The 26,873-nt window shown below is 43.9% G+C and overlaps 1 protein-coding gene and 1 non-coding gene across 2 annotated transcripts; both read left to right on the top strand.

Annotated features, from left to right (window-relative positions):
* The first annotated feature begins 1,772 nt into the window (after positions 1-1,772).
* Positions 1,773-1,845, top strand: TRNAA-UGC (transfer RNA alanine (anticodon UGC)). Its single transcript has one exon. It is a non-coding gene; the product is annotated as a tRNA-Ala (tRNA).
* A 1,115-nt stretch (positions 1,846-2,960) lies between these two features.
* LOC123125494 (plant intracellular Ras-group-related LRR protein 5) lies at positions 2,961-6,957 on the top strand. Its single transcript, XM_044545977.1, has 3 exons — positions 2,961-3,562; positions 5,565-6,484; positions 6,572-6,957. Exons 1-3 carry the CDS (start codon positions 3,019-3,021, stop codon positions 6,713-6,715), a joined length of 1,608 nt encoding a protein of 535 aa, XP_044401912.1. The 5' UTR covers positions 2,961-3,018; the 3' UTR covers positions 6,716-6,957.
* Positions 6,958-26,873: the final 19,916 nt, after the last annotated feature.

The raw sequence follows: 26,873 nt of genomic DNA on the forward strand, positions 1-26,873 counted from the left end.
AGTAGGACTCTCCTGCGCCTCCCCCCCTTGGCCGGCCAGCCTCCCCTCCTCTCCTCCTTTATATACGGAGGCAGGGGCACCTCTAAACACACAAGTTGACACAAGTTGATCCACGTGATCGATTCCTTAGCCGTGTGCGGTGCCCCCTGCCACCATATTCCTCGATAATACTGTAGCGGAGTTTAGGCGAAGCCCTGCTGCTGTAGTTCATCAAGATCGTCACCACGCCGTCGTGCTGACGAAACTCTTCCCCGACACTTTGCTGGATCGGAGTCCGGGGATCGCCATCGAGCTGAACGTGTGCTCGAACTCGGAGGTGCCGTAGTTTCGGTGCTTGATCGGTTGGATCGTGAAGACGTACGACTACTTCCTCTACGTCGTGTCATCGCTTCCGCAGTCGGTCTGCGTTGGGTACGTAGACAACACTCTCCTCTCGTTGCTATGCATCACATGATCCTGTGTGCGCGTAGGAAAATTTTTGAAATTACTACGAAACCCAACACAACGAACATAAAAAACAATAATACTTACATCCAAATCTGTAGACCACCTAGCGATGACTACAAGTACTGGAGCGAGCCAAAGGCGTGCCGCCGTCACCACCCTTCCCTCGGAGTCGTGCATTATTTGTTGTAGTAGACGGTCGGAAATACAATAAAGTTTTGCTCAGGAAAAACTGAACCATCCAATATATTTGTACGTCTTATTCTCTTCCTTGAATTCTAGCTGAACAAAAGAAACCTTCACACAATTATTCATGTAGCTGGAACTCACGTCTTCCAGCAGACTTCATCATGTCCCTTCACCTTAGATCTAACGCAGCACGTGATCTAGGAGCAGCGTATCACTCCATGTACTGGAGCACTAGATATCTCCTTCAAACTGGACGCAGACAACCGAACGCATCCTTGTGCATCGTCAATGAGGGGCTCACAGTCTGTTTCAAAAAAATGAGGGGCTCACAGTAGAGTCTCGCCTAGCTCGAAAGCAACGGGAACTTTTAACAAAAACAGGAGACTTCTTCCTCCGTTCCGTTACATGTGTCTGCCAACCAACCTCAAGCGTAAGCTGCATCGCACCGCGCTACTCTCCCCGCAGACACGATGGATTAACCATTAATTGGGGTTTCGTGGGCGGCCGGAAAAGCGCCGAAACGCTCCAAAACCCGAGTTCCCAATCATCTCGATCGTACGCCAAGAGGCATCGCGTGTCACGTCGAGCTTACCTGATTGCAACGTTGATTTTGCTTTTCCGATTGGCGCCTTCCATGACGACCAGGGCAGCAGTGGACTTTTATGGGTCGAGTAGGTAGGAGCATCCTTTCCTTCAGTATACTCGTACTTTGGGTGAGAACACGATCGATCGCCCAAGATACGTGTATACTACTCCCGCAGTCCCGCTCGTAGCTTAGGTCTGAATTGATTGTTTTTTCCTTGCTGTGGCGTGCGCTACGTTTTTTGAGCGCACGGATATGTTCTCCCCATTAGTGCAGCCTGAGGGGATAATTGAGTATACAGTATACATATTACGTCGCTGTGTTAGTTTGACTATAACACAACATCGCATCACTATTTTAGTCCGTACCGCACGTTGATAAATACAGTGGGCGTTCGCCTGCTGTTTCGACACATTTGGTCAGCGGTTCGTACATATAGTAGTTTTCTCAGCAACGAACTGAAAATAGTCGTAGGTATCGAAAAAAAAGAGCTGAAAATAGTCATGAGAACCAGGTAATAATAGTCTTAAAGAAAATCAAATGAAAATTAAACCAAGGGGATGTAGCTCAAATGGTAGAGCGCTCGCTTTGCATGCGAGAGGCACGGGGTTCGATCCCCCGCATCTCCATTTTCACGTTTTTTTCCTGCTCATTTGTCCTTCCTCCACGTTTCTTACCCAAGTGAACCAAACGCGCAAGTAAACGCGCGATCTTACAAGTAGTACCACCAATGGTCGGAGCAGATTGCGTCGCGCTCCACTCCGGCTATTTTTCCAAGGCTCAGCAAGCCGCCGCCCAGATGCCGCCTGCACAATGCCAACCCAACCCAACCGCGGAAGGCCGATGTTGATCCGTCTGTCCTGCAGTCTCCTCCTAGGAAAGCGTCAAGTCCATGGACCGATTTGATCTCGATTCCGTGGCCTGGCTCCCGTCCAAGACCCTCGTTTTACCATCCCGATGATACGCACGAAGACGGACGGGGTCTCCCCAAAGCCGCTGTCGTTTCGTCCTGTCCAATTATCCAGTGGGTCGATCACACCGAGGACGCCTGATTGCGCCCATGTCTGATCTGTCTCCGTGTCATCCCAGCCTGTGCCACAACGAGGCGATAACAAGCGGCTGTTAACGCCTCCTCACGTGCGCCTGTCTGTTCTTGGCTTGCAGTGATCTGCGGTGCTCTTGATTAATTAGCCCCCTGCATGTCATTAACTGGCCTGATGGTCTGCTGCTCCACTTGGAGAGTTAACAAGGGGGCAGCTGATGTCGTAAAGAAGCTTCCTAGATCATTTTTTATTGGTGGTACTGTGCAAGCCCCAGATTAACTAGATGAAGAGACGATGCGGCTCAATGGTGGTGGTGCCGGGGCTGCAATGTACTCAGTCAAACTCATGATCAGTTGCTATAAAATATGCATTATTTGCAGCAGCAACATGTTTTTTTTTACTGCTACTCTATGTAATAATGTGGCGTGAGCGGTGTGTGGAGTTTTCCACAGTGGCAGCTGGGACACAGGAGGGGCCACAGTGTGGTGCGATTGGAAACGCCATGTTCCAGATCCTACGGGACACATCCCGATGTGCTGACAGCTAATCGCCGGGCCCACCTGGCCCACTGGGCCGCCTACGCATTTTGCTGAAACCCCCCTCACTCCTTTTGAGCTACCAGTTCAGCCCTCTACATGAGGAGACTTTTCTTGGCGGCCCTCCCCGTATTTCCGCTGCTATATACAAACGCGCACCACACCCGCAGTTATTCTCGGCCCGCTCCCCTCTCTCTACTGCTTCTCTGTCTGGCTTGCGGAGATGGCGGCGGCGGCGGCGACGGCGGATGTGGTGGAGGAGCTCACGAGGGTGTACCGGGAGCTGCCGCCGCGGCCGGCGGTGGAGGAGGTGGAGGCGGCGGCGGCGGTGCTGGCCTCGGCCGACGCGGAGGAGGAGGCGCGCCTGGCGGAGGTCGCGCGGGAGGAGGCGGCGCGGCTGCGGGAGGCGGAGGGGGTGTCCGGGGAGCTCCTCGCCGTGCTGCGCGAGGCCAGGCGCGCCGCGGTGCGGCTGCGCGCGCTGCAGCAGCGGAAGGAGGCCGCGCACGTCGTCGAGCTCGAGAGGCGGTTCAAGGTGCTTGACGGCCTCATCCAGAGGGCGTCGCGGGTCGTGTCCCCTTCTGGCGAAGGTAGCAGCGCCGGCGGCGGTGGTGTGGAGACGGAGGAGGTAGTGGAGGAGATGGATGCTAGGCGTAGCGACGTCGCGGCGGCGGCGGCCGCGGTCGGGGAGATAGAGCGCGGAAACAGGGGTGTCGGCTTCGGCTTGGACACCAAGGCCGTCTCGTCCCTGCTTCGCAATGGTTCTACAGGTGATTTTTTCCCGTTACTTTCATGCTTCGGCTTCGCCATGGTTCTGTTAGGATCACGATTGTACTTATTATTGCTGGACCGGTGTTGTTTCTATGGAGCTGTGGATTTTGTTCCGTGTTCATATTAATTGTTGGAATAATGAAATCTTGGTTTATACTCCTGTAGTAGTGGTAGTTCAGGTAGTTCCATTACGCTGCACTGCTCTCTTTTTTATGGAAAGTTGACTATAGAAACTAGTACTATTAGTATGATTAATGTATATAGTAAGGCACAATTTATCTTCGCATTCCTTTTCAGTAGTTTTCTGCTATTATTACTTTATTAGTATCTGGAACTATGGGGGATGGGCCATGCGAGTTGCGATGTTTCTGTGTGTTGGTGATTCTTCAATTTTTAGCTATTTGCTATTGTTTGTTTGGAGTTGAATTCTTCACGGGTTTCATATCCCATACATTTTTTTAGAGGATGAAAGCGATCCCCAAAAATATCCATATTTTTCTTGTTATGATAATTACAATACTCCAAAGGAACTTCACTCCCCGTTTTTGTTGGAATTTGCATTTAGGATCCTATATATCTTGAATGCAGAAGCTTAGCTAACATTAGCATTTGACTTCTGAGCTGTTTTTTTACACCTACAATAGATTCCTTCGGCGTCACATGCAAGTTCTATGAGTCAACTCTTTTGCCTAACTAATTTTCTGAAGGAACACAGTAGGTTATTGACCTACTGCAGTTTTATTAAAACTTTAAAAGAAAGGAGATGTACACAAAGAAAATTAGAGAAAGTTACATAACCAATCCTTTAACCCAACATAAGTATTTCTCTTGCCTCTACGAAACAGTACACCATTTCCTCCTTGATAGTGTGTCTGCAGCAATATAGGATTGGGGGCCCGGTGCTACAGTGTAATCGTACTGTAAAATGAAGAAGGAATGTTAGAGACGTTTAGCAGATTATTTACTATTGATATTTACTGTGGATAAAATAACTGTTGGGACAGATCCAGATGCTCCCTGTAACTAATTGTTTTGCTAGTCACATTCAGTGGGGAACTGACGATCATCTCTCTGTCAATCATGTTTCTTGTGTGTGTGTGTGGTGATCGTGGGTCCACACCAATGGTGATAGCTGGACCCACTTTGTTTTTAACTTTTAAGTGATATAGGATTATAGGTAGGCATATAACTATTTCATTGTGATATGAGCATGGCAAAAACCAGTTGACTGGATTGGATACCCATCTTGATAACACCACTTAAGCAGAAATACCATTAAAAAAATTCGGTGCACTACAATTACCACCAAAGTCTTATGCATTTAATGTATTTGCCGTGCCGTCAAATGCTGTGCCCAACCAAACCAAGTCCCTTACCTCTCTCACCCTACGCCTACGGTTGTCCATAGCAGTAAAGCCACGGGAACAGGAGGAGGCGGATGTGGCTGCAGAGTAAGTTGAGTTGATTAATTAGAAGGCCAATCACTTCTCTCAAAAAGGAAAAGAGAAAAAGAAGGCCACTTGCTAGTGTGCGTAGGTTGAGAGATACCCCCTATTCATTCTCGAAGAAGATGATATCAACATTATTCGTATTGATTGCCAAACAATCTAACGGAGAGAAGTTCTGGTGGTATCGGTGTTGAAATTCTTCAGTTGGTATTTTGCTAGAGCTTAGATTTATGTTTGTAAGTCATAGATAGTCAATTTCCCCACTGCATTGTACTCCCTCCGTAAACTAATATAAGAGCGTTTAGATTACTATTTTAGTTATCTAAACACTCTTATATTAGTTTACAGAGGGAGTATTAAATTTTTTTTAAGGTGCTTCGTAGTATAGGCCTAAACCAATGCAAAGGCCGGGGGTCACTCCTCCTTTATGAAAAAAGTACAGGTCTAAGCCATTCTTAGGCAAGTAAAGATCAGTTTGTAACAATGACATAAATATGATTAACGTTTTGAGCTCTCGGTCTTATTGTAACTCATGCTTGTGAACATCCTGCAGGCAGTGACATGGTGGACCAGAAATTGAGCCTTATCCAAGTGGCAAGCCTCATAGAGTCATCAGCAAAGAGAGGGACTACGGAGCTCAATCTCCGAGGGAAGCTGGTAGACCAAATCGAGTGGCTCCCTGTCTCACTTGGGAAGTTGCAAGATGTTACTGAGCTTGATATATCTGAGAACAGGATCATGGCACTCCCATCAACAGTTGGTAGCCTTAGATATTTGACAAAGCTTGACATCCATTCAAACCAGTTGATCAATCTGCCTGATACATTTGGGGAGCTATCTAGCTTAATTGATCTTGATTTGCATGCAAACCAGCTGAAGTCTCTTCCGGTATCATTTGGAAATCTCACAAGCCTAGCAAACCTTGACCTGAGCTCGAATCAGTTCAAGATACTGCCAGACTGTATAGGAAAATTAATGAACTTGAGAAGATTAATAGCTGAGACGAATGAGCTTGAGGAGCTACCCTATACTATAGGGTCTTGCATATCTCTTGTGGAACTTAGATTGGACTTCAACCAGTTAAAAGCCCTTCCAGAAGGTATTGGGAAGTTGGAAAAGCTAGAAATTCTCACATTGCACTACAACAGAATCAAAGGTCTGCCTACAACAATTGGTTCGCTTACCAGACTGAGAGAGCTGGATGTCAGTTTCAATGAAGTTGAAGGAATCCCTGAGAGCATTTGCTTTGCCACTAGCCTGGTGAAGTTAAATGTCAGCAGGAACTTTGCTGATTTAAGAGCACTGCCAAGATCAATAGGAAATCTTGAGATGCTTGAGGAGTTAGACATCAGCAGCAACCAGATAAGAATGCTGCCAGATTCATTCGAGTTCCTTGCAAAGCTTCGTGTATTTCACGCCGACGAGACTCCACTAGAAGTACCACCAAGAGAAGTTATCAAGTTAGGGGCTCAGGTGTGTATTTATTGTCGCTCTGCTATAAGTTAATAGTAATAACTTTACTCCTTAGATAACTGAATGATGTTTTCTTTTGCGTGTCAGGCGGTGGTCCAGTATGTGGCTGATATGGTTGCTTCAAGAGGAGCAAGCCAGAAGAAAACAGACGGGACAAGCTTCTGGGCCTGGTTCCGCTCACTGTTTGGTTGCTGCAAAAAAGATGAAGAACTGGGATTGGTTCCAGCTTAGCTGAAGCATTTCGTCTGTATGTATCATCATGCTTTGTTCATGTCCCAGGTCAGCAATGAAAGGAAGGTTGTCTTTCATGTTTGTATTCTTCCTATGTTGTGATTTGTGTGTGTATGTGTAGTTTTCTTGTAAAGGTTCATCGTATTCACTTCTGTGTGTAACTCCACCTGTATTATGAGATAGCGTATGACCCTCAATTACATTAAACATGTCTATCTAAATTTGTATGCGATCTGTCTTAAGTACTACTGTAGTCCTGATGCACTCTTTTCCTTCCATATTAAGATGTTCAGTGTCTTACAAATAAGTACTGCATGATCGCGTCAAACTGTTATCTTTAAGCTGTTTCTCTTTTTTGAACAAAAGAAGGGTCCAGAGTTCACTCTTTGCATTTTGAAACTGAACTGAAAAATCATACCGAAAATAAACCGAACCGAACCAATTTTACGGTTTTTATGGTTTCTAGTTTTGGTATGGTATGAACTTTGGTTTTTATGGTTATACCGAAAAACTGAATGGTTAAACGAATAAACCAAAGTAAAAATAAATTTATATTTCTTGAGGCAAACAACCATACAAGTTATCATTTTTCTTGTACACGAGTCAAATTCGACACATTTTTCTTGTAACATAGTCATTTTCTCTTTAAAAAATGCTAAACACGTCCATAACAATCAAAGGATGGAACCATTCATGCGTATATACTTATATAGTATTTGTGTTAAATAGTATGTGTTTTGAGTCATAGATTTGTAAATTGTTATTGATGTCATTTTCAAATTCGCGTCAACTTTGATTATTATGATATATACCAAAACCATACCAAAATAATTTGGTATATACCAAAGTCATAGATTTGTAAATTGTTATTGATGTCATTTTCAAATTCGCGTCAACTTTGGTTATTATGATATATACCAAAACCATACCGAAATAATTTGGTATATACCAAAATCGAATCGTATTTTAATTTCATATCTTAATTACCAGAGTATTAATACTGTACAAACCGAAAAATCGTATAAACCGAACGCACACTTTTTTAGTCCAGAGGGACCCCGATGCTTATATTAAACATAAAGCAGTGACACACATTATCTTACAACATGACTCTTAACAACCAGAAAATAACAAACTAGTCCTTGTTTTTTACAAAGAGGACCCCAGTAAGCTGATGGAGATTGCAATCGGGTCCCTAGCTGCTCCCGCACGAACGCAACCTCGTCGTCACCGGGGACGACACCACTTGGGGTGGTGAAACCTCCATGGCACCTCCCCATAGACTTCATGCCGAAGCCGCACTGCCTCCCATTAGACTTCATGGCCGTGACGAAGAAGTAAAGCCGTCATTCGGCTAGAAGATTCGATGGCGAGACGAAGACAACCGGCAATCGACCGCAACTGCAGGCGCCAAGGCCTCTTCGTGGGAGCCACCGATGATGAGCGCGAACCCAACCTGGATCTCCATCTCCCCATAGCTCCTCCTCCACCACCGTGTTGACCTTGAAAGCATGGAACATGGAGGCCCTCTTCAAATCCAGGGAACCAAACGAGCTTATTCTCGAAAAAAACGGTGGGGCACAATGCCCCCCCGTCATTCTCGAAAAAAACGAGCTTATTCTTGGAGTCACCGGCGACGCGAAACCCGCCAGCGGCCGGCAACCAACCAGCACAAGCAGGACCACCATCGCCGAGAGCCACCAGCCGTTGCTCGAAGACGGCGGCGGCACGCTCCGCCACGACATAACGCCATTCGCCACTCAACCTAAAGTTAGACCAGAACCTAGTAGTATGTACTCCCTCTGTAAATTAATATGAGAGCGTTTAGATCACTAAAATAGTGATCTAAACACTCTTATACGGAGGGAGTACATGACTAGTCCACGCACCTCTCCCACCTCTGCTCCGGCAGGCAACGCCGTCGAAGGAAATTAGGGATCGGGCGGGATTTCCGTGGCTACGGCTGACTCTCAACGGGCTCTGTCGGAGGAACGGGAAAAAGAAGAACCCATTTATAAGCTGTAGATCCTTGAGTATTCTCTAAGGCGAGAGTTGACGATGATGATATTCATGCAAATGATTATGATCCATAACATACCCTGGCTAATTTGCTGGATATTATTTACCATATTATCTTATCTACCATGTGACCTAACGCACTGATATTATTATTGTAGCTTGACTTTTTATATGTTTACGCTATCCCCATCCATGTTGCCTTGTGTTATTTGTTGTTGGTGGATAATTGACATGAGGATTCAAGAATCAAGACTGATGGCTCTAGCCGAGCTCTCTATTACTTATCCGGAGAATAATCTTAACATGGCGTAGAGACTTTGTGTTGAGAGGCAGATATAGTGTCACATCAGCAATAAAAGAAGTCGGTGCTAATCCTTGGTGAAAGCAATCTAAGCTTTGTTGAATACGACAGTAAGCTGTTAAAATCATGTCCGTCACCTCCTCTCACAACTTTGTTTGCTGGGACAAACAATTATCAGGAAAAGATGGACTGAAACCATTCGGTGACTTCTGCTCTTGCCCTCACTGAACCGACTTGGATCCCACTACGATTCAGATAAAATCTTTACCAAAATTAGGTTCCGTAGAGAACTACTGGAGGCCATAACCGCCACCAAAATGGTTTGCCAGCTGACCAAACTGTGTCTGTTACAGTTGCTATGCTGGCTTGGGACCAGTCTCGTGATAAACTGCTACTCCCTCCGTTCCAAATTACTCGTCGTGGTTTTAGTTCATTTAAATTTGAACTAAAACCACGGCAAGTAATTTGGAACGGAGGGAGTATATGCTCGGTGGGCTATGGTAAATGGACTGAAATGTTTGACAAGGCGTTTTCATCTGTATCCATGCTCTTATTCCATGGTACTGTTGCCTTGACATTTCCTCTGGGTTATTGCAAATGCACGTAAGTAGTCGTGATAGAAGCGTTTTGGCACGCGGGAGCATATGCTTCTGTTTTTCAAAACGCGTTTAAACATATTTTGAAATGTCACAGAATTATGACAAAATGTTTCGTGTGTTCATCTCGATATTCTACGTGATCACAAAGTCGTTTCATGGAAAACCGACAACTTTTGTGTCGCGCGTGAAAAAGACAACATTCAGTATTAAAAAGGGCATTTCACAAGACATTTTTTTTGTTTTTTTACACAAGACACAACAAATGTCAGTTTTCGCGAAACTTGCCGTGCGCACATAGGATATCGAGATGTACATGCCAAATTTTTGTTCGGAATTTTTGAGATATTGAAATATTTTTCCAATGGAAGGAGCATATTGTTGTAGGGTGGAACTCTAGAAGGGATCTTTTCACACTTGGAGGTGGGGAAAGTGATGAACATACAAGAACACAAGGAGGAAACACTCAAACAAAACCCAAATCACACATCTACTAGAATAGTGTACATGAGATCCACAAGATTACAAGCACAATCAAAGAAAACAAGCATTAGGTAGAGTTCTTCCCACTCCTAAGAGATGAGGCCTTGATGATGGTAGTCTTCTCCAAGATGGAGGTCTCGAAATCCACAAGTGGATCCTCTCCTAAGAGGCCTTGATCTTCAATGGAGTGGTAGAAGGAGCAAAGCTCACAAATATCTCATAGATGTCTTTTCTAACCCTAACAAATGGCCTAGGTATGGATTATATAGGTGGCTGGAGGTGAGGGACGAAGTGGGGCTCAAATAGGAGATCTCAGCCGTCCACCCCGTAGAGCCCGTGCACACGGGGTAAGTGGAGCCCGTGCGCACGGGGGTCCTGTGGGCACGGTACAAGCCCGTGCGCACGGGCTAGCAACATCACAGCGAGGGGCCCCGTGCACATGGGGTCTTCTGGGCCCGTGCACATGGGGTATCCAGAGACTTCCTGGACAGCCCGTGCGCACGGGGTCCGGAGAGCGTGTGGGCACGGGGTCGCTAGGGCAGATCTTCTTCTTCCAGCTGCTGACCTCCGTTTGCGCTGGGATCTTCGCGTTCGTCTTCTTGGACTCCTTCTCCTTCCTTGAGGTGCTCCTTAGATGCTGGCATAGGCCTTCGGACCTAACGACACATAGAGCATTTTGTTGAGGTAGCAACCAAGTTCCACCCGTATCCATATCCATGTCAAATAGGAAGGAGTTCACCTTGGCTTCCATTGCGCGTGCTCTAGCTCTTGTCATAGGTCCACGTGGTGGTTGATGCGTTGGTGTAGAGTCCATGGGGATGATGGAAGGATGCTCCGCATCACATATGCTCCCATGTGCCAAAGTGAATATCCAGTCGTAAGTTTCCCAAGAGGATCTCTAGTACAACACATATCCTATAACTCTTTAAACACTCTTTAACTAGTTATTGGCAGAAGGAGAATACCCCTTCGCTCATGCCTCCTGCGACCTTTTAGCTAGGGTTTCCTTGCCTCTCACCGGCGTCGACATTGGTACACTTCATCTCCTAGGGTCCTTGGATCTTGGAGGCACGGTGGATCCCGACCCTTGCTTGTGGGAGGGCGTTGTTTTTAGGTGTTATTTTAGTTTTCTTAGGGTTTGTGCCATGCTCATGAAGACGAGGAGGAGGCGGCTTCTGAAGATGGAATAAGGTCTTCCCACCTAGCCCCCGTCCCGGCAATGCATCTAGCATCTTCGAAGGGCGTGTGGAGGTGTGTCTCTGGTGGATCTTATGGGATCCGGTCGGCGTTTGATTACGATGAATCCGCTTGGATTCGGTCTTCGTTCGTCTAAGTCCGTTTGTCTGCAGGTTGGATCCTTCCGATCTATGCTTCTCTTCATCGACGACGGTTGCTGTCCTGGTGCACTGGTCCTATGGGGCCTTAGCACGACGACTTCCCGGCTGTCTACTACAACAATGTTTGCTTGGCTCCGATAAGGGAGGGGCAATGATGGTGGCGCGCCTTCGGCTTGCTCTAGTGCTTGTAGTCGTCACTAGGTGGTCTACGTGAAGGAAATATGCCCTGGAGGAAATAATAAAGTTGTTATTTTATATTTTCCTTATTCATGATAAAGGTTTATTATTCATGCCAGAATTGTATTGATCAAAAACTTAAATACTTGTGTGAATACATAAACAAATACCATGTCCCTAGTAAGCCTCTACTAGACTAGCTCGTTGATCAAAGATGGTTAAGGTTTCCTAACCATAGACATGTGTTGTCATTTAATAATGGTATCACATCATTAGGAGAATGATGTGATGGACAAGATCCATCTGCTAGCTTAGCATATCGATCGTTCAGTTTATTGCTATTGCTTTCTTGATGACAAATACATATTCCTTCTACTATGAGATTATGCAACTCCCGAGTACCGAAGGAATACCTTGTGTGCTATCAAACGTCACAACGTAACTGGATGATCATAAAGATGCTCTATAGGTATCTCTGAAGGTGTTTGTTGAGTTGGCATATATCGAGATTAAGATTTGTCACTCTGAGTATCGGAGATGTATCTCTGGGCCCTCTCAGTAATACACATCATAAGAAGCCTTGCAAGCAAAGTGACTGAGGAGTTAGTTGCATGATGTATTATGGAACGAGTAAAGAGAGTTGTCGGTAACAAGATTGAACTAGGTATGAAGATACCGACGATCGAATCTCGGGCAAGTAACATACCGACAGACAAAGGGAATTACGTATGTCGTCATAAGGTTTGACAGATAAAGATCTTTGATGTCTACTATGCAACATTCTTCTTGTAGACGTTGTTCGGCCTCCAAGTGCAGAGGTTTGTAGGACAGTAGCAAATTTCCCTCAAGTGGATGACCTAAGGTTTATCAATCCGTGGGAGGCGTAGCATGAAGAGGGTCTCTCTCAAACAACCCTGCAACCAAATAACAAAGAGTCTCTTGTGTCCCCAACAACCCAATACAATGGTAAATTGTATAGGCGCACTAGTTCGGCGAAGAGATGGTGATACAAGTGCAATATGGATGGTAGATATAGGTTTTTGTAATTTGAAAATATAAAAAACAACAAGGTAGCAAACGATAAAAGTTAGCATAAACGGTATTGCAATGCTTCGAAACAAGGCCTAGGGTTCATACTTTCACTAGTGCAAGTTCTCTCAACAATAATAACATAATTGGATGAAATAACAATCCCTCAACATGCAACAAAGAGTCACGCCAAAGTCACTAATAGTGGAGAATAAACGAAGAGATTATTGTAGGGTACGAAACCACCTCAAAGTTATTCTTTCCGATCAATCCATTGGGCTATTCCTATAAGTGTCACAAACAACCCTAGAGTTCGTAGTAAAATAACACCTTAAGACACAGCACCTAGATACTCCAATGTCACCTCAAGTATCCGCGGGTCTGATTATACGATATGCATCACACAATCTCAGATTCATCTATTCAACCAACACAAAGAACTTCAAAGAGTGCCCCAAAGTTTCTACCGAAGAGTCAAGACGAAAATGTGTGTCAACCCCTATGCATAGATTTCCAAGGTCACGGAACCCACAAGTTGATCACCAAAACATACATCAAGTTGATCAATAGAATACCCCATTGTCACCATGGGTATCCCACGCAAGACATACATCAAGTGTTCTCAAATCCTTAAAGACTTAATCCGATAAGATAACTTCAAAGGGAAAACTCAATCCATTACAAGAAATTAGAGGGGGAGAAACATCATAAGGTCCAATTATAATAGCAAAGCTCGCGATACATCAAGATCGTGCCAAATCAAGAACACGAGAGAGAGAGAGAGAGAGAGAGAGAGAGATCAAACACATAGCTACTGGTACATACCCTCAACCCCGAGGGTAAACTACTCCCTCCTCATCATGGAGAGCGTCGGGATGATGAAGATGGCCACCGGTGATGGATCCCGCCTCCAACAGGGTGCCGGAATAGGGTCCCAATTGGTTTTTGGTGACTACAGAGGCTTGCGACAGCGGAACTCCCGATCTAGGTTATTTTCTGGAGGTTTCTGTATTTATAGGAGAGGTTGGCGTCCAGAACAAGTCAAGGGGACCCACGGAGAGTCCACGAGGCACAGGGGCGTGGGGGCGCCCTCCACCCTAGTGGGCCCCACGGGACTCCCCTCAGCGGACTCTTCGTTCCAGTATTTTTTTATTTTCCAGAAAAAATCTCCGTTGATTTTCAACGCATTCCGAGAACTTTTATTTCTGCACAAAAACAACACCGCGGTAGTTCTGCTGAAAACAGCGTCAGTCCGGGTTAGTTCTAATCAAATCATACCAAAATCATGTAGAAATATTATAAACATGGCATGAATACATAAAAAATTATAGATATGTTGGAGACGTATCAGCATCCCCAAGCTTAATTCCTGCTCGTCCTCGAGTAGGTAAATGATAAAAACAAATTTTTTGATGTGGAATTCTACCTAACATATTTATCAATGTAATCTCTCTTTATTGTGGCAAGAATATTCAGATCCATAAGATTCAAAACAAAAGTTTAATATTGACATAAAAACAATAATACTTCAAGCATACTAACAAAGCAATCATGTCTTCTCAAAATAACATGGCCAAAGAAATCTATCCTATAGTCTGGCTATGCTCTATCTTCATCACACAAAATATTTAAATCATGCACAACCCCGATGACAAGCCAAACAATTGTTTCATACTTTTGATGTTCTACAACTTTTTCAACTTTCACGCAATACATGAGCGTGAGCCATGGACATAGCACTATGGGTGGAATAGAATATGGTGGTTGTGGAGAAGACAAAAGGGAGAAGATAGTCTCACACCAACTAGGCGTATCAACGGGCTATGGAGATGCCCATCAATAGATACTAGATGATTCCCCGCGCGTTGCAGCGGGAACATGTGCATATAAGTTGTTGTAATTTTTTTACTTTGGTATATTGAATCATCAAAGTTTGCAATTTACCTATTTCAAGGAAGATTTCATAAGGAATTGTAAGTGTTTTTTCATGAGATGAAATCGACTAATATCCACAGGGGTAAATACTGCATTCATACAAACAGTACAATGATGGGCACCAAACAAAAAGTAGTTAGTAAACAGTGAAAATATTCAACCAAATTCATGTTCATATTTGATCTTTCTAGGTGAAGAAGCATTGTTGATTCATCATCAATTTTAAATCTAGATATTGGAAGACATGGCACTTGTACATCCATGATAGATGAAAGTGATAGCTAATCAATTTATACTTCATTCAAGAGGACATATCACAGAAAGACATGAATAATGAGAGGCACAATAATTAGTTCAACTCAGCTGGTGACCCCAAACGGGTAAATCTACAAGCCAATCCAATATACTCTAATCTATCATTAGAGTTGGGTCTTAATTGAAGTTGAACTGGCAGATTTAAGGCTGAGTCCTGAGAAAGGATGATGATGATCCAAGCAAGCCCTATGCCATGCTCCAAGTAGTATATGGTATAACACCATATGAAAAAGGATGATGATCTACAATAAACAAAAAGAGTAGAAGTCAGAGTTGGGTAAATGTCCTAGTTATAAGCTAAACCCCATTTTGTTCAGTTTAATGAAACTACAATTAATAAAATACAAAAATAAAAATGTATGAGTGCTTCCTATCCAGAGCCCAAAATCTACTAATAAGAAAATGTGGGTGTTAAAATAATTTTACCAATGGTGTCGGGAAGTATCAAGAGCAGACCGAGCGACCATTGTAAAATTGGTTATTGATTACACTTTTCACAGTATAATCAAATCAAAGTAAAATAACACCCATAGATTGCATTGAAGTTTTTATCCGAGTTGTTAGAATATAAAGCCTTGGTGACCTATTGATAAGGAATCATGTTGTGCGCATGACCCGTATTGGTTAAAATAGAAGCTTGGAATTTTAGAACAATTTTTTTAAAGGTACGTTCAAGATGTGATCGAAACAGTTAATAAATATTTTGTGCAAAAAAGCACGCCAAGAAAAAAAATAATGCGCTAAACATTCTTATACAAATCAAGTTGTGTTAGTAAAATGAAGAGGATAAGAACCGACATTTCTTCTGTTGGATTGTTATTGTTATATTACAAAAATAAATTCTTCTTAAATGGAAAAGTAGCAACGCGCCTTTGATCTTCATCGCCACATTCAATTATGCCGGATACATTTATGATTAAGAACACACACCGGACACTTAATTATACCTGAAGAGTGATTGCTGAAAATCATCACCATTAATCATTGGGGAAGTTTTAAAAGGTAACTGAGAAAGAACTAAAGACCTACTATGGCGAAGTGGTGATTAGAACTTGATAAATATCAAACAGATTTGTTACCCCGCAAAAAAAACAGATTTGTTGCCTCTGAATCTTAATAAACATGTTCAAATTTGATTTGCTACGTACCTCTGGAATCATAATAAACATGCATTGGTAGAAAAAGAGGCTTCCGTCCAGCCCCATTAGTCGTGAAACTGTAGGAACCGCGACTGATGAAGTCTTTAGTCGCGGTTCGGCAGACGAACCGCGACCAAAGGCTTGGGCCAGGGCGCTCGGTGGCCAGCTGGTGCACGTGAGGGGCTTTAGTCGCGGTTGGCCAGGCCAACCGCGACTAAAGGTGCCCAAAGGCCTTTAGTCGCGGTTGGCCTGGCCAACCGCGACTAAAGCTCCTCCCCTATATATACCAGTTCAGCGCACTCACTTAGCCATTTGGTGCCACTTCTCTTCACAAGGGGGTGTAGGTTTGCTTTTGGTTCCTCTTATGCACACAAGGTGTTTGATGAAATGCCCAACAGCGTGAAACAAACATGATATGAAGTGTTGGAGCCACACTTGAGGTTCCTCCTCGATCGCGGTTAGCAACTTGAACCTTTCATGCATGTGTGTCATTGATAAAATATGCATGTGTGTTGTTCATTGTTTAATTTCTATTGTTTATAGCTAGTTAGTTTAACAAATGCATGATGGTTAATTATATATTTTATATTATAATAATGCAGATGAATCGGCAATGGATGTACGGTAACCGACTCTCCCGCGAGTTCACTACGGGTTTGAAAGATTTCCTCATAGTGGCTAATGCGAACAAGCAGAAGGGTTTTGTTATCTGTCCATGTGTTGACTGTAAGAATCAGAAGGGTTACTCTTCCTCAAGAGAAGTTCACCTGCACCTGCTTCGGCACGGTTTCATGCCAAGCTATAATTGTTGGACCAAGCATGGAGAAAGAGGGGTTATAATGGAAGAAGATGAAGAAGGGGATGATTTCATCGATGAAAGCTATCTTGCTCATTTCGGCGATACTTTCATGGAGGATGCTGAAGGTGAAGGGGAAGGTGAAGGGGAAGGTGAAGGGGAAGGTGAAGGGGAAGGTGAAGGGGAAGGTGAAGGTGAAGGTGAAGAAGAGGCACGTGATGAGACCGTTGATGATCTTGGTCGGACCATTGCTGATGCACGGAGACGCTGCGAAACTGAAAAGGAGAGGGAGAATTTGGATCGCATGTTAGAGGATCACAGAAAGTCGTTGTACCCCGGATGCGATGATGGTCTGAAAAAGCTGGGCTGCACACTGGATTTGCTGAAATGGAAGGCACAGGCAGGTGTAGCTGACTCGACATTTGAAAACTTGCTGAAAATGTTGAAGAATATGTTTCCAAAGAATAACGAGTTGCCCGCCAGTACGTACGAAGCAAAGAAGGTTGTATGCCCTCTAGGTTTAGAGGTTCTGAAGATACATGCATGCATCAACGACTGCATCCTCTACCGCGGTGAATACGAGAATTTGAATGAATGTCCGGTATGCACTGCATTGCGTTATAAGATCAGAGGCGATGACCCTGGTGACGATGTTGAGGGCGAGAAACCCAGGAAGAGGGTTCCCGCCAAGGTGATGTGGTATGCTCCTATAATACCACGGTTGAAACGTCTGTTCAGGAACAAAGAGCATGCCAAGTTGTTGCGATGGCACAAAGAGGACCGTAAGTCGGACGGGGAGTTGAGACACACCACAGATGGAACGCAATGGAGAAAGATCGACAAAGAGTTCAAAGATTTTGCAGCTGACGCAAGGAACATAAGATTTGGTCTAAGTACAGATGGCATGAATCCTTTTGGCGAGCAGAGCTCCAGCCATAGCACCTGGCCCGTGACTCTATGCATCTACAACCTTCCTCCTTGGTTGTGCATGAAGCGGAAGTTCATTATGATGCCAGTGCTCATCCAAGGTCCGAAGCAACCCGGCAACGACATCGATGTGTACCTAAGGCCATTAGTTGATGAACTTTTACAGCTGTGGGGCAGACCTGGTGTCCGTGTGTGGGATGAGCACAAAAAAGAGGAATTTAACCTACGAGCGTTGCTTTTCGTAACCATCAACGATTGGCCTGCTCTTAGTAACCTTTCGGGACTGTCAAATAAGGGATACAATGCATGCACGCACTGCTTACATGAGACTGAAAGTGTACATTTGCCAAATTGTAAGAAGAACGTGTACCTTGGGCATCGTCGATTTCTTCCGAAAATTCATCCAGTAAGAAAGAAAGGCAAGCATTACAACGGCAAGGCAGATCACCGGCCGAAGCCTGCGGAACGCACTGGTGCTGAGGTATTTGATATGGTCAAGGATTTGAAAGTCATCTTTGGAAAGGGTCCTGGCAGACAATCAGTTCCGAAGGGAGCTGACGGGCACGCAGCCATGTGGAAGAAGAAATCTATATTCTGGGAGCTAGAATATTGGAAAGTCCTAGAAGTCCGCTCTGCAATCGACGTGATGCACGTTACGAAGAATATTTGCGTGAACCTCCTAAGCTTCTTGGGCGTGTATGGGAAGACAAATGATACAAAGGAAGCACGGCAGGACCAGCAACGTTTGAAAGACCCTGATGACCGGCATCCGGAATGGTTTCAAGGTCGTGCCAGCTACGCTCTGACCAAAGAAGAGAAGGTCATCTTTTTTGAATGCCTGAGCAGTATGAAGGTCCCGTCTGGGTTCTCGTCCAATATAAAGGGAATAATAAACATGGCGGAGAAAAAGTTCCAAAACCTGAAGTCTCACGACTGCCACGTGATTATGACGCAATTGCTTCCGATTGCTTTGAGGGGGCTCCTGCCGGAAAATGTTCGAGTAGCCATTGTGAAGCTATGTGCATTCCTCAATGCAATCTCTCAGAAGGTAATCAATCCAGAAGATCTACCACGGTTACAGAACGATGTGATCCAATGTCTTGTCAGTTTCGAGTTGGTGTTCCCGCCATCCTTCTTCAATATTATGACGCACCTCTTGGTTCACCTAGTCGAAGAGATTTTCATTCTCGGTCCTGTATTTCTACACAATATGTTCCCCTTCGAGAGGTTCATGGGAGTATTAAAGAAATATGTTCGTAACCGTGCTAGGCCAGAAGGAAGCATCGCCAAGGGCTATGGAAATGAGGAGGTAATTGAGTTTTGTGTTGACTTTGTTCCTGACCTTAAGCCGATTGGTCTTCCTCGATCGCGGCACGAGGGGAGACTAAGTGGAAAAGGCACGATCGGAAGGAAATCAACGACATGTATGGACGGCCATTCTCTGACTGAAGCACACCACACTGTACTGACCAATTCCAGCTTGGTGGCTCCGTACTTTGAGAAACACAAGAATATTTTACGCTCGGACAACCCGGGAAAGCCTGAATCCTGGATTAGGAAGGCCCACATGGAGACTTTCGGCAGTTGGTTGAGAAAACATTTAATGAATGACAATGATGTTGTAGATCAGCTGTACATGTTGGCCAAGACACCATCTTCGACTATAACGACTTTCCAAGGGTACGAGATAAATGGGAATACATTTTACACGATCGCCCAAGATAAAAAGAGCACCAACCAAAACAGTGGTGTCCGCTTTGATGCAGCAACCGAGAATGGGCAAAAGGTCACATATTATGGTTACATAGAGGAGATATGGGAACTTGACTATGGACCCTCCTTTAAGGTCCCTTTGTTCCGGTGCAAATGGTTCAAGCTAACAGGAGGTGGGGTAAAGGTGGACCAGCAATACAGAATGACAATGGTGGATTTCAACAATCTTGGTTACCTTGACGAACCATTCGTCCTAGCGAAAGATGTCGCTCAGGTTTTCTATGTGAAGGACATGAGTAGCAAACCGAGGAAACGGAAAGATAAGAAAACGATCAGTACATCATGCGATGATCCAAAGCGCCACATTGTTCTTTCAGGGAAAAGAAACATCGTGGGAGTGGAGGACAAGACAGACATGTCAGAAGATTATAATATGTTTGCTGAAATTCCGCCCTTCAAAGTGAACACCGACCCAAGCATTAAGTTAAATGATGAGGATGCTCCATGGATACGGCACAATCGTAAGCAAGCAGGGACACAAGGGAAGAAATGATGTGTAATAATTTATTGTACCAAACTTTGTTGAATGGATCATGTGAATTATATTACCCGTGATGTGTTTGGTGTCCATTTTCGAATGATTCGAGATACCACTGATGATACATGAAATTTGGAGTGATTTAGTCATACTCCTGCCTAGGCGTATAATATGCATACTCGTAGTCTTCATAGCCGCCGCCGTTGTACTGGTAGTCGTCGCCTTCTAAGTTGCCGCCGTCGTCGTCGCTGCTGTCGTCGCTGTCGTACTCCTGCCTAGGCGTATAAAATTTTGAATTGAATTAGTTTTATTTTTCTGAATTTTTTGATATATTATTTGTATTTTTAACATTTTGAATTGAATTAGTTTTATTTTTCTTAATTTTTTGATATATTATTTGTATTTTTAGAATTTTGAATTGAATTAGTTTTATTTTTCTGAATTTTTGATATAATATTTGTGTTTTTAACATTTTGAATTGAATTAGTTTTATTTTTCTGAATTTTTTGATATATTATTTGTATTTTTAACATTTTGAATTGAATTAGTTTTATTTTTCTTAATTTTTTGATATATTATTTGTATTTTTAGAATTTTGAATTGAATTAGTTTTATTTTTCTGAATTTTTTGATATAATATTTGTGTTTTTAACATATTGAATTGAATTAGTTTTATTTTTCTGAATTTTTTGATATATTATTTGTATTTTTAACATTTTGAATTGAATTAGTTTTATTTTTCTTTATTTTTTGATATATTATTTGTATTTTTAGAATTTTGAATTGAATTAGTTTTATTTTTCTGAATTTTTTGATATAATATTTGTGTTTTTAACATATTGAATTGAATTAGTTTTATTTTTCTGAATTTTTCGATATATTATTTGTATTTTTAAGATTTTGAAAAAGAAAAAGTATTTTAAAAATACCTTTAGTCGCGGTTGGCCTGCCCAACCGCGACTAAAGGTCGTTGCGCGCGGGAACGAAAAACCCGCCAAAAAAGCCCTTTAGTCGCGGGTCGCCTCCCCAACCGCGACTAAAGGTTGCCCTTTAGTCGCGGGTCGCCTCCCCAACCGCGACTAAAGGGGGGGGCTATAAATACAAGGGCCCGACCCGTCGCGGGCATTTCTCGTCTTCTCTGCCGCGCCGAAGGCCTGCCGCCGTCGCCCTCGCCCTCGACGCCGCCCGCCGTCGCCCTCGCCCTCGACGCCGCCCGCCGTCGCCCTCGCCCTCGACGCCGCCCGCCGTCGCCCGCCGCCCCCTCTCGCCCACGTACGACGCCCGCCGCCCCTCTCGCCCTCGTACGCCGCCCGCCGTCGCCCGCCGCGCCCTCTCGCCCACGTCCGTCGCCCGCCGCCCCCTCTCGCCCACGCCGGCCGGCCTCCCTCGCCCACCGCGCCGCCTCTCGCCCGCCCTCAACGCCGCCGCCCGCCGTCGCCCGCTGCCCCCTCTCACCCACGTACAGAGAGCTAGCGAGATCGTGGAGAGAGAGAGAGAATTTTTTTTGTTCTTTTTAATTTTAACTAGTTAATTAGTTTAACAAAAACGGTAAAATAACTTAACAAAAAACATATAACCGTAAAATTTGATAATCGTATAACCGTAAAATAACTTAACAAAAACGGTAAAATAACTTAACAAAAAACGTATAACCGTAAAATAACTTAATTAACAAAAAACGTATAACTTAACAAATAACCGTAAAATTTGATAATTAACAAAAAAACGTATATACGGAGAGGGGGCGACGAGGGGGGCGGCGATGCGCGCGGTGTTTTTTTAGGGATCGAGAGGGGGCGGCGAGGGTTATACATGTGTGTTGTCCTCGCCTCCCTCTCCGTGACGCCGTCGTCTGCCGCCCCGTCTCGCGCTCTACCGCGACACCCTCTCCCACCCCTTCCTCGCCCCCTCCTTTTGCCACCGCCCTTTCGCCACCGCCACCGCCACCGCCCCCCTTCTTCACTTAATTAATTTGTTTTTACTACATGTTTTCAGGACTGACATAATGGCGGACGATAGAGCTGACCCGATTATGGACAACTATGATCCAGACGGTGAAGCACATATGTTCGGCATCATAAACGGCGATATTCTATATGTGCCGATCGAACAAGAAGAAGATGATATCTCTTCTTATCTGAACCTTGACGGTGAAGATGAAGGGCGCCGTCAGCAAGATGATGCCGAACAAACGTCGATAAACGACGATCTTCAAATGGAAGTAGCAACCACCTTCGGCGCCGAGGTATATATATACATTGAGCGTGCGCGACTCTCTTTCTTATTTTAGCCCTCGGCCGGATCGTCGAAACAATCGAGTACGTCGTCAAAGCGTGGCGCAACCAAGACGATGAAACAAGGAGAAACATGCACCATCGAGGTTGTCGACAGTGCAACCGGCAGGCCGCTAGAGCCCCGCAAGAACGCCACCAAGTTTGTCAACCAATGCGGAGCCATTGTTAGAGACAATGTCTCGATCACCGTCCAGGGGTGGAATAAGCCAAAGAAGGCACGAATTGCTGGTTTCACTTTTGTCGATAAGAGAACAAAAAAAGATTGCTTCAAGAAGCTTATGGAACATTTCGTTCTACCTCCGGAATACAACAAATTCGACGAGGAGGGTAACAAGATTGAGGAAAACAAGGAGAGGAGGAGGCTAGTCAAACAGTTCGCTCTTCATAAGATGGCCGACACATTCCGGAAATTCAAGCAAAATCTAGCCCATGACTTTGTCAAGCAGAACAAGACTCCGGATTTCAAAGGACAATATGAGAAACTGAAACATGATTGGCCAGAATTTGTGAAGCAAAAGAAATCGGAGCAGTTCATTCAAATATCGAAAAAATAAGGAAAATGCGGCTAAGAAGGAGTACAATCATATTATGGGGCCAGGAGGGTATCGCCTTTGGGAGCCTAGGTGGGAGAATATGGAGAACGAGCTGAGGGCGCGAGGAATCCGTCCAGGTACGGAGGGATGGGACCCAAGGGCCAAAAGCTGGTGGTACGGGCATGGGGGAACGCTGAACCCGGAGACAGGGGAGTGTGTTTACCGGGGCAAAATAATTAAACCCACCCAAGCCCTTATTGACGCAATGAGGGATGCTCAAGAGGGGAAGATCAAGTTCAACAGAGAGAACGACGCGCTGACAAAAGCCCTCGGGAATCCTGAACACGGAGGACGTGTACGAGGCATGGGGCACATTCCGTGGAAAATAGGGTTCCCCCAGAACGATGACCCGTACGGTTACAGAAGCCGGAAGAGAAAGATGGATCAGGAAGCAGATGTTGTGGCGCGGTTGGCATCGGAAATGGATGTGATGAAGAAAACCATGAGTGTACTAGTAGCCGAAAGAGATGCAGCTCGGGCGCAGCATGAAGATCATCCAGCGGATCTCAGAAGCCAGCAGCGGAGAAGCAGTGTGGATTCCACGGAGGCCCCACCGGCTGGTGCAGATGCACCGACGATCGAAATTACTGCACCGGAGCCTCTGGTGGTCGAAATTACTGCACCGGAGCCTCTGGTGGTCGAAATTACTGCACCGGAGCCTCCTCGCTACCCCGTGGATGATATAAAGGAGATGAAAGAATGTCATCTGTATTATCCTATCGGGAACATGTCCATGAAGGTAGCCACCTAGATACTCCAATGTCACCTCAAGTATCCGCGGGTCTGATTATACGATATGCATCACACAATCTCAGATTCATCTATTCAACCAACACAAAGAACTTCAAAGAATGCCCCAAAGTTTCTACCGAAGAGTCAAGACGAAAATGTGTGTCAACCCCTATGCATAGATTTCCAAGGTAACGGAACCCACAAGTTGATCACCAAAACATACATCAAGTCGATCAATAGAATACCCCATTGTCACCATGGGTATCCCACGCAAGACATACATCAAGTGTTCTCAAATCCTTAAAGACTCAATCCGATAAGATAACTTCAAAGGGAAAACTCAATCCATTACAAGAAATTAGAGGGGGAGAAACATCATAAGGTCCAATTATAATAGCAAAGCTCGCGATACATCAAGATCGTGCCAAATCAAGAACACGAGAGAGAGAGAGAGAGAGAGAGAGAGAGAGAGAGATCAAACACATAGCTACTGGTACATACCCTCAGCCCCGAGGGTAAACTACTCCCTCCTCATCATGGAGAGCGTCGGGATGATGAAGATGGCCACCGGTGATGGATCCCGCCTCCAACAGGGTGCCGGAATAGGGCCCCGATTGGTTTTTGGTGACTACAGAGGCTTGCGACAGCGGAACTCCCGATCTAGGTTATTTTCTGGAGGTTTCTGTATTTATAGGAGAGGTTGGCGTCCAGAACAAGTCAAGGGGACCCACGGAGAGTCCACGAGGCACAGGGGCGTGGGGGCGCCCTCCACCCTAGTGGGCCCCACGGGACTCCCCTCAGCGGACTCTTCGTTCCAGTATTTTTTTATTTTCCAGAAAAAATCTCCGTTGATTTTCAACGCATTCCGAGAACTTTTATTTCTGCACAAAAACAACACCGCGGTAGTTCTGCTGAAAACAGCGTCAGTCCGGGTTAGTTCTAATCAAATCATACCAAAATCATGTAGAAATATTATAAACATGGCATGAATACATAAAAAATTATAGATATGTTGGAGACGTATCAGCATCCCCAAGCTTAATTCCTGCTCGTCCTCGAGTAGGTAAATGATAAAAACAAATTTTTTGATGTGGAATTCTACCTAACATATTTATCAATGTAATCTCTCTTTATTGTGGCAAGAATATTCAGATCCATAAGATTCAAAACAAAAGTTTAATTGACATGAAAACAATAATACTTCAAGCATACTAACAAAGCAATCATGTCTTCTCAAAATAACATGGCCAAAGAAATCTATCCTATAGTCTGGCTATGCTCTATCTTCATCACACAAAATATTTAAATCATGCACAACCCCGATGACAAGCCAAACAATTGTTTCATACTTTTGATGTTCTACAACTTTTTCAACTTTCACGCAATACATGAGCGTGAGCCATGGACATAGCACTATGGGTGGAATAGAATATGGTGGTTGTGGAGAAGACAAAAGGGAGAAGATAGTCTCACACCAACTAGGCGTATCAACGGGCTATGGAGATGCCCATCAATAGATACTAGATGATTCCCCGCGCGTTGCAGCGGGAACATGTGCATATAAGTTGTTGTAATTTTTTTACTTTGGTATATTGAATCATCAAAGTTTGCAATTTACCTATTTCAAGGAAGATTTCATAAGGAATTGTAAGTGTTTTTTCATGAGATGAAATCGACTAATATCCACAGGGGTAAATACTGCATTCATACAAACAGTACAATGATGGGCACCAAACAAAAAGTAGTTAGTAAACAGTGAAAATATTCAACCAAATTCATGTTCATATTTGATCTTTCTAGGTGAAGAAGCATTGTTGATTCATCATCAATTTTAAATCTAGATATTGGAAGACATGGCACTTGTACATCCATGATAGATGAAAGTGATAGCTAATCAATTTATACTTCATTCAAGAGGACATATCACAGAAAGACATGAATAATGAGAGGCACAATAATTAGTTCAACTCAGCTGGTGACCCCAAACGGGTAAATCTACAAGCCAATCCAATATACTCTAATCTATCATTAGAGTTGGGTCTTAATTGAAGTTGAACTGGCAGATTTAAGGCTGAGTCCTGAGAAAGGATGATGATGATCCAAGCAAGCCCTATGCCATGCTCCAAGTAGTATATGGTATAACACCATATGAAAAAGGATGATGATCTACAATAAACAAAAAGAGTAGAAGTCAGAGTTGGGTAAATGTCCTAGTTATAAGCTAAACCCCATTTTGTTCAGTTTAATGAAACTACAATTAATAAAATACAAAAATAAAAATGTATGAGTGCTTCCTATCCAGAGCCCAAAATCTACTAATAAGAAAATGTGGGTGTTAAAATAATTTTACCAATGGTGTCGGGAAGTATCAAGAGCAGACCGAGCGACCATTGTAAAATTGGTTATTGATTACACTTTTCACAGTATAATCAAATCAAAGTAAAATAACACCCATAGATTGCATTGAAGTTTTTATCCGAGTTGTTAGAATATAAAGCCTTGGTGACCTATTGATAAGGAATCATGCTGTGCGCATGACCCGTATTGGTTAAAATAGAAGCTTGGAATTTCAGAACAATTTTTTTAAAGGTACGTTCAAGATGTGATCGAAACAGTTAATAAATATTTTGTGCAAAAAAGCACGCCAAGAAAAAAAATAATGCACTAAACATTCTTATACAAATCAAGTTGTGTTAGTAAAATGAAGAGGATAAGAACCAACATTTCTTCTGTTGGATTGTTATTGTTATATTACAAAAATAAATTCTTCTTAAATGGAAAAGTAGCAACGCGCCTTTGATCTTCATCGCCACATTCAATTATGCCGGATACATTTATGATTAAGAACACACACCGGACACTTAATTATACCTGAAGAGTGATTGCTGCAAATCATCACCATTAATCATTGGGGAAGTTTTAAAAGGTAACTGAGAAAGAACTAAAGACCTACTATGGCGAAGTGGTGATTAGAACTTGATAAATATCAAACAGATTTGTTACCCCGCAAAAAAACAGATTTGTTGCCTCTGAATCTTAATAAACATGTTCAAATTTGATTTTCTATGTACCTCTGGAATCATAATAAACATGCACTGGTAGAAAAAGAGGCTTCCGTCCAGCCCCATTAGTCGCGAAACTGTAGGAACCGCGACTAATGAAGTCTTTAGTCACGGTTTGGCAGACGAACCACGACCAAAGGCTTGGGCCAGGGCGCTCGGTGGCCAGCTGGTG

Source organism: Triticum aestivum, chromosome 1B (assembly GCF_018294505.1).
Source record: "Triticum aestivum cultivar Chinese Spring chromosome 1B, IWGSC CS RefSeq v2.1, whole genome shotgun sequence".
Lineage (NCBI taxonomy): Eukaryota > Viridiplantae > Streptophyta > Magnoliopsida > Poales > Poaceae > Triticum > Triticum aestivum.

Excerpts from the sequence above, each read along its gene's own strand:
- LOC123125494 (XM_044545977.1), top strand. The coding sequence starts at position 3,019 with ATGGCGGCGGCGGCGGCGACGGCGGATGTGGTGGAGGAGCTCACGAGG. Across the intron at positions 3,563-5,564 it reads GCTTCGCAATGGTTCTACAG|GCAGTGACATGGTGGACCAG; the intron begins GTGATTTTTTCC and ends AACATCCTGCAG. Across the intron at positions 6,485-6,571 it reads TTATCAAGTTAGGGGCTCAG|GCGGTGGTCCAGTATGTGGC; the intron begins GTGTGTATTTAT and ends TTTGCGTGTCAG.